General features: G+C 45.2%; 1 protein-coding gene across 1 annotated transcript; it reads left to right on the top strand.

Moving 5' to 3' along the window:
* Positions 1–295: 295 nt before the first annotated feature.
* ING2 (inhibitor of growth family member 2) lies at positions 296–5,183 on the top strand. The gene is given in 3 exon segments (XM_040065590.1): positions 296–517; positions 519–855; positions 3,916–5,183. Coding segments are annotated over 3 exon segments (1,230 nt in total). The 3' UTR covers positions 4,587–5,183.
* The last annotated feature ends 3,249 nt before the right edge of the window (positions 5,184–8,432 follow it).

Below are 8,432 nucleotides of genomic sequence, written 5' to 3'. Positions count from 1 at the left end.
CTGTTTGGCGAGTGGGTTTTAAAAGGCCTTATTTAAAATACTCTCGAAATGATTTCTCAGGATAAAAATGTCACTCAGCTCCCCTAAATAACAGCTCATCACAAACCATCCCCGCTCTTCTTTAGAGATAATCCAGGCGGCTCTCACCGCGGCCAGGAACAGGGCGCGCTGTGCCCGCGGATCCCCGCGCGGCTCGCGGCTCCGCCGGGGCGCGGAAGCGGCGGAGGCGCCGGGCGCCTTTAAGGGAGGCTCCGCCCCCCGCGCGCGCTCCAGCCCCTCGCCGCGCGCGGGGCCAATGGGAGCGCGCGCCTGGGGAAGGCGGGAGAATGCGAACCCCTGGCAGCGCCGCCGGCCGCGCCTTATAAGGGCAGGGCCTCGCGCATGCGCGCCGCGGGCAGGGGCGGGGGCGCCGAGCGGGGGTTTTGCTCCGGCGGCGGCACCGCGGGAAGGGGCGCGCGACCCGCGGGACTCCGCGGAGGGGCGGCCGCACCCGCCCGGCCCGGCTCGGCTCGGCCCGGCCCGGCCCGGCCCGGCGAGCGCTCACCGCCCCCCGGGCGCGGCCGCCCGAGAGCAACGGGGCGGCGGCAGGAGGAGGAGAAGGAGAAGGGAGAGGGGCCGCCGCAAGGACCCCGCTCCCGGTGCGGGCGGCGCGGCGGCGGCGGCGGATGTGCTGCTGGCGTGGGGGGATGATGCTGGCGGGGCCACAGCTGGTGGCGGGGCCGGCGGCCCCGGGCGGGGAGCGGGCCCGGCTGCTCTCGCTCTACGTGCAGGACTATCTGGAGTGCGTGGAGTCGCTGCCGCTGGACATCCAGCGCAACGCCTCGCTGCTGCGGGAGATGGACACGCAGTGCCAAGGTGGGCACCGCCGCGGGGCACCGGGCGGCGGGGAAAGAGGGGAAAGGGGACGGCCTCCAGCCCGCCGCACATGCGCCCGGCGCGGAGGAGCCGGGGCCGGGGTGGATCCCTGCCGGGTCCCCGCGGGGCTGAGCCTGCGGGGGCGCGGGGCTCCCGGCGTCCGGTCGGTGCCGGGGAAGGCCGCCCCGCCTCGGGGCCGGCGGGGCCGCGCTGCCCGGCGGTAGGCCCCGGCTCCGCCGTGTGGGGCTGCTCCCGCCCCGCTCCGCCCCCCCGTGCAGCCCTGCTGCCCGAACCGGCGGCGGTGCCGCTGGAGGTGGGTGCGGAAATCGGCCTCTCGGCAGCTCCTCCCGCCGTGCGGAGCCGGGGGGGCGGTGTCCCGGCGGAGCCCGGCGCCCGTCCCACGGTAGACACCGCACCGTGGGGGCGGGGACCCGTAAAGAGCCGGCGGCGTTCCCTTGGGTCGTGGAGGGAGGCTGTGGAGCGGGAAGTTGCCCTAAACCTCATCCAAAGGCACTGCTCCTTCGGAAGGCAAGCTCAATGCCGATTGAAGACCCTGCGCCCCGCGGAGTTTGCGGGGCACATCGGTGCCCGGCAGCTGCCGGCCGGCCCCTGTCATGAGGCAGGAATTTGATCCCGTGGAGTCGGCGCCGGAGCCGCATCTCCCTCCTTCGGCGTGGGCAGGGGGGACCGTGGGGACCGTCAAGGCCTCTTAGACGTAGAAGGGCCACCTCAGGAGGCAGCTGTTGTGAAGGGATTCTTTCAATTATCTTTCTAATTACCCGGGAAGACGCATAAGAACAGGCTTTTGTAAGTTGCCTGGGATTTTTAAAGTTTAAATCAAGGCCGGCTCTTTACCTTCTGATCCGTGGTGTCTAGCCAGCACACCTCAGCCTTTAACAGATGAAATATTTTCTTTAGACGGTATCTTCTCTATGTGTTTATCCAGCCACTAATACAATTCTGGGCCACATAAGAAGTTTGTTGCTAGTTTTAACCAAAGCCTTTAGTTGTTTTAAAAAACAACAACAACAACAAAACCTTCAAAACACCAAACATGGGATAAAAATATTTTAGACCCAAGTCTGAAAATGTAAAAGTAATGCCATATTATTTCAACTAATTTAAAAGGTAGTGATGGTCTATGGCAGAGGGAAAAAGTCACTATTGTGCTTAGAAAACAAATCGTATTAGCTTTTATTAGGTCCACCGAACTTAATCAGATTATCTGTAATGAACACTTGGCCCTGGTTTGGGTTGGAGGTGGGTTTTTTTTGTGTGTGTAGGTTATTTGTTTGTTGAGTTTGGTTTTTTGTTGTTGTTGTTTTTTGCTTTTTTTTTAATCAGACGTTTCAGAGCCGTTTATTAGAGTGTATGAATGCCTTGTCTAATCTTTGGGGATTCACAAGAAGTCTGAGTGGGAGATAGTGTGGCTGTAAAATACTGTACTCTGGTTATGCCTTTCTTGTTCAACAGCATACAAAGTACCCCCTCCATGCTTTTCAGGAGCTGAGAGTAAGATTTTTTAAAATTTTATTTCTCTTGTCAGGGCAACAGGCAAGTGATGCACCTGAAGGTACAGGGAAACAAAGCTTATGGTTTAAATGGTAGCTGGAATGCTGATATTGAGAAAATACAGGCTGAGTTACTGGACAGGCAGAGAGCAGTGGGTTTTTTCTTACCTTAGTGCATGTCTGGAACAGAACAAAATGCAGTTGGCTCCTGTTGTCATACAGGTTTCAGAATTTACAGTCAAAAGCAGCTGTTCGTGCTTAAGCCACTGTTCCAAGGTATCAGCAGGAAAAAAATCACTAGGGATGGTGTTGAGATAACAAGCTTGCATCATTTCCCAACAGTGCAGACAAATTCTTTTAAAATGAAAGCAAATTATTTAAATGCAGGTCTTTAGGAAGAGGTAGATTTTACTGCATAACTTTTGCTTTAGAAGTAAATCATTTAGTACCATTTATAAACTCCCTTCCTGTTCAAATAAAATCCTAAGTTCTGACTGAACCAATGCTGTACCTAACACTGTAAATCAAGTTTCACTGTCAGTTCTTCTAATTATTTCCTTCTCTCTTTGGGGTTTTGCTGTCCTTTATGTGTAGATCTAGTGTAACATTTGGCTTGGAAAATATTATTTTAAAATCCAGCAATATAGAACAGCAGACTACAGACTAAGACTGATTTATAAGACATTTATTATCTTGTATTTGGGTTCATTAAACTTGCTTCTTAGAACTAAATTTAATGAAAGATTCACAGCAACTCATGCAGTTATTCTGCATGACTTGGAAGAGGGAAAGCTTGGAAATCAAACTGTGAACCACTCATTTACTAGCTGTTTAAAAATATCCTATGATGTGTTAAAGAGAAGGTCACCTATTCTGAAAAGTTCGACCCTGATTTAAGATGCAGCTTGCTGTCACTTGTTTTGGTGTTAGGGAAAGTATTTTGAGGGGAGTAAGTTGATTTTCATTCTGATTGTAAATTTGCTATTATGTAACTTCACTTGTCATATTCCTTTTATAACTATGCCTACTTGAAAATGTAAGGCCAAACCTTGAGATGAATAAGAGGGGAAGGCAGAGGACCTGAATAAACTAATTCTGGAGTGTTATATATCATGACATATGACTACTCTATGAGTTTCAGGATTCTTCATGTGATAAAACAAGCTATTACTTTGGTTTGTTGGCCAGGGTTTTGGAATTACTGTGGTAAGGACTCTTAAGAGAAATTCCTCCTGTTTCAGATGGAAGGAGGATCTGGATTATCCATGCCTCAACAACTACAGTGTTCACTCTCTTGTGTTATCCTTTCTTTTTCCAATGGCTAATATAAGCCTGCTCTTTCTTAGAACTTGAGATTTTTCCTTGCAACAGATTGTGACCTTAAACGCTGTTTTGATGACCACATACACTTGAATGATATATTCAATCTATACCCACTAAGGTATACTATAATTGATTTATACTATTTCCCATCAACTAGAAATGTATTTGTTTTCTTGAGCGTGTTCCATCCTGTGTAATTATTCCTATGATTATCTTTATTTTATAGAAGCGTTAAAAGAAATAGATGATGTCTATGAAAAATACAAGTCAGAAAATGATCCTGTTCAGAAGAAACGCTTGCAGCAGCATCTTCAGCGTGCACTAATCAACAGTCAAGAACTTGGAGATGAAAAAATTCAAATAGTTACTCAGATGCTAGAACTGGTAGAGAATAGAGCCCGTCAAATGGAAACACACTCTCAGTGTTTTCAAGATCTGTCTGAGAATGAGAAGCCTCTAGAAAAGGCCAAGATGGAGTCCTGCCAGCCAGAGAGATCCTCCCGGAGACCTCGTCGCCAGCGAACCAGCGAAAGCCGCGACCTGTGCCACATAGCAAATGGCATTGATGACTGCGATGATCAGCCACCTAAAGAGAAAAGATCAAAATCTTCCAAGAAGAAAAAACGCTCCAAAGCCAAACAGGAGAGAGAGGTTTCACCTGTAGAATTTGCAATTGATCCCAATGAACCAACTTACTGCTTATGCAACCAAGTGTCTTATGGCGAAATGATAGGATGTGACAATGAACAGTGCCCTATTGAGTGGTTCCACTTTTCCTGTGTAGGACTCACGTACAAACCAAAGGGGAAATGGTATTGCCCCAAGTGCAGAGGAGACAATGAGAAAACAATGGACAAATGTACTGACAAATCAAAAAAGGATAGGAGATCGAGGTAGTGAAAACAATTTACGTTTTAAAGAGTTGCTCCTTTTATATTAAAATGTTTCATTTCCAGAGAACATTGTTTTAGGAAATGCGTAAGACTATGCAATAATTTTTAATCTATAATATTAATGGATTATTAAAAGCTGTTACACCTTCTGTGATCTTTAACTTTCTGCACTGAATAACCAAATAATTGAAACAGGGTGGCTTCAGACCTTTCACGGAAGACCTTACAAGCAGATCGCGCTTGGTTTCCATTTAACCCCATGAGTATTTTAAAGAACCTTGTGAAATAATGGTGGTGGGAAAGATACCGAAGAACTTCTCATGTTGTAGTAAAGGGGGTTGAAAGGCCTCACATCTCTGCTAGCATCTTAACAACTTGAGTTTGTTCTTTATCCCAGGTTTTACATTTTCAGTTTTTGTGTTAACATCATGCATTTGGAGTTAGGGGTTTTGAATTCAGCTGTAACTGTAAAAGTCTTCCGAGCTATGAGCAGACCTCTCCAGTGACTTTCATATGACCAGTATGTTATTGCAAGGAAGAAAATACCACTAACCTAAACTTTACTTTTTGCCAACATTAAACTCTTGTCTTTGTGACTATACTTGGGAGTCAGTTTTTGGGTATGATATAATTATGGCGTATACTCAATTTTTGATAATTGGTTTTGTCAAGCATCCCGATATGGTCTTTATCATTTAACGTGATCTCTCTGTAAGCCTTGAGGTGGTAGAGGGAGCCCTTGAGAGGAGGGGATATGAACATTCCGGGGAACAGGAAATGTGATGGAATCTTCATTACAATCAATCTGTAGAGAGCTGAAACATGACTGATATTCTCTGGGGCGTAAACTTTGCCCTTCCTTAAGTAGTATTTTTGTGTGCAGGTGGCCAAACCTGAGTTTAGGCACAGCACCAAAGTTCTTGGACTTGGGCAACTACCTAAAAAGCCTAAAGGTAAAACCTTTCAAAAAAGTTTATAAAAAAAGACCAAAACATAAGCATGCATGGCACAGAGCCAATAGACAAATCCCAGCAGGTTTCTGACAGGTGATGTAAGAGCGTTGTCCTGAAGTATGCTGGTAGTATCTAAACACTACTTGGGTGGTAGTTAAAAGTGAGCTTCCTCACCCCCATACCTTAAAGGAGGTGAAAAAAAGATGGAAACAGCTGTTACTGCTTCTTTGCAGTGGGAGACGCTAATGGAGAAGTGAGTGGGGTACCAAAGCTTAGTGCTAGGGTTCCTGCTTAGCAGCGCTCTTGAGACTGGAATTGAGGTGGGCTTGGCAAGGCAGGCAGTAGCTCTGCAGGGCTAGCTGTGGGGTTACCTGAGGGTGGGCTGCAAGTGCTCAGAAGTCCCTTGTAGGGACTCTGCCCCTTGCTAAGGTTTCCCCTTACAATATAGAGGGAAAAGTGACACCAGCTCTGGCCAAGCCCGATTAGAAAGCAGTTGTGCTGAGTTGAGAGCAGCCCAAAAGGCAGGCAAATGAGCAAAAGCAAGCTGGGATGGATGAATGCCATCAGAACTCCTCTCCTTCCTGCATCACCACTAGAAGGCCGTGGCAGCTGGGGCTTGAAGGTGGAATGTGCTGTGCAGGACATAAAGCCTTGGTGCTGTCAGACCAGATGGCACAAATCAATGCACAGCATGCTCAGTATTATAAGGTAAGTAACATACCAAGCCTGTTTCTTCAGGTATGATGTGATTCCTTTGCCAGATTGAGCATTTGCAAGTAGTTAACAGGTACCAGGGGAGTGTAAAGGCAGAGGTTTGGTGTGGTTTTTTGTTTGGTTTTGGTTTTTGCTCTGAAATTGTAAGTTTATGAAGTGGAGTAGTGCTCCAGTAGGGAGACTCATACCACAGTATGTAAACAGCTTCTGCAGGAAACTCCTGTAAGGGCTCTGACCATCAGTAGGGTAGGATAGAGGGTAAACCTTATCCTTACCTTGCTTTCCAGGCTTACTGGCTGATCTCAGGTTGCAAAAATAGTCTTGAGGGGCTGGATCATGGCTACCGATGGCAAATGATCAGACCAGCTGTTGGAGATAAGTGGCAGTAAGTTGTCTTCTGAACATTTGACTCCTTTTTTTATTTGTTATGGCACAAGGATTTTCAAATCTCCTTCTTGAGAAGGTTGATTGGAAGCCTTGGGCTGAAGATTATATGAACGTCTAATGTTTACCTATAATGGACATGCTCCCTAGTAATAAAAAACAAATATTGCTTAAGTAAGCACTGAAGTTGCAGAACAAAGTACAAGTGAAATTGTAACTACTAATGTGACTGATTTATCTGGAAAAGTATTGCTTGAATTTGTACTGGATAAATCAGGAATACTTCTTTCCAATGTAGAGAGGAAATCTGGGAGCCTTATATAATTATTCATCTGAAATAATTGCTGAAGTAGGAAGTGTATGTTGGGGTGTTACAGAAAGGAAATTTTAGATTTTGAAAGTGGTCCAGATAAATATCTTTAATGCAGGGATGCTTTCTTTTATGCTAATGACCCTTCTAGTAGTGAACAGGAATTCTCCAGTGAAGATAGTGCTGGAGAAATGGCACTTGCTTGGCTTAATACATGAAATTGCTCAAATGTAGCAATAGTTCTGTTTATATTGCAAATTAGCGGCATGTCTCGAATATACTGAGTGCTTCTGCAATTATTTCTTTTAAATGCTCTTGCTAAATTAGTTGTTAAGACATAAATGAGAAAAGATCTGATGTTATCTGGTATTTAGTCTTTCACCACTTTTTTTTAACCAAACCTAAATTTTGTGGATTTCTACCCATTCCCATAGAAAATCAATGGTAATTGCTGAAGATGCATATAAGATGCTAGTATGAAATCAGGAAGGTAAGTAGAGAACTCTTATGTTGCTTCTTAATGCTGAGTAACTTTTCTTAAAGGGATGAACCTCACTAGTGAAGTCAAAATGAAAAGTAAATACTGTTAAACAGTTCATCTTCAAGATATGGATTGAGTCTCATGAAGTAAGTCTGTCTTCTTGCAAAAAAAAAATCTGGGCAATGCATACTTTGTAAGTTGATAGAAGTATATGTGACTATGCAGTTGACTGCTTTCTCTTTTGAAAATGAATGCTGCATTCTAATGTAGCCTAGTTACATCTTGTTTTCTTGTAGCTTTTGGAAAAATGGTGCACATCTAGGTTTTCTTTTTGCCTTTCAGTTCCGAAGTAATGCAAGTTCATCAGCAGCAAAAGGTCCCCATAAGCTATTTAAAAGAAACAATACTGGAGCAAGACTTTCTTGATCACTGTCCTGTGGACTGGTTTGATTAATTTTGACAAAATAAGCTTTAAAGCAAAACACAAATACGAGAAAGCATACTGTTTTGAAAGCAAAAGCAATGTAATACTTGCCATCTATATATTGTAAGGCCATCTTGGTATCGCAGCACCATGGTAATACTTCTGTATTTAAACTATTTTTAACTGTATTTCCCTGCCAAGCTTTAACTAATCTGCACATCCAGAAATGGTAGTATGATACTGACAGGTCTTCAAACTGGTTCAGAATAGAGGGAAGGCAAATGGCCTTCCCTGAATTTATATAAGGATTTTGTTTCAGATATCCTTTTAGAGCTGAGGTGGGTCTTTATAAAGAAGATGGCATTTCTTAACTTTGAAGACTCTTCATTTAAAAGTTTCTAACTTCAGCTTTAAGGAAACTGCTATGGTTTGTCTGAATTCATACTTAACATGAAGTATTTGGCCACACCAACAGGTTAAAGTCTTGGAGTTCTTTCTCCCTCTTCTTTGCATATATATTTTTATAAAGAGGTCTCATCTCCAGTAGCTCTGCAAGTCTTTGATATTGACACCTCTGACTGAAA

Source organism: Hirundo rustica, chromosome 5 (genome assembly GCF_015227805.2).
Source record: "Hirundo rustica isolate bHirRus1 chromosome 5, bHirRus1.pri.v3, whole genome shotgun sequence".
In the NCBI taxonomy this organism is placed as follows: Eukaryota; Metazoa; Chordata; class Aves; order Passeriformes; family Hirundinidae; genus Hirundo; species Hirundo rustica.
The sequence above is the reverse complement of the archived record's forward strand: the minus strand, read 5'-3'. Positions and strand labels throughout refer to the sequence as shown.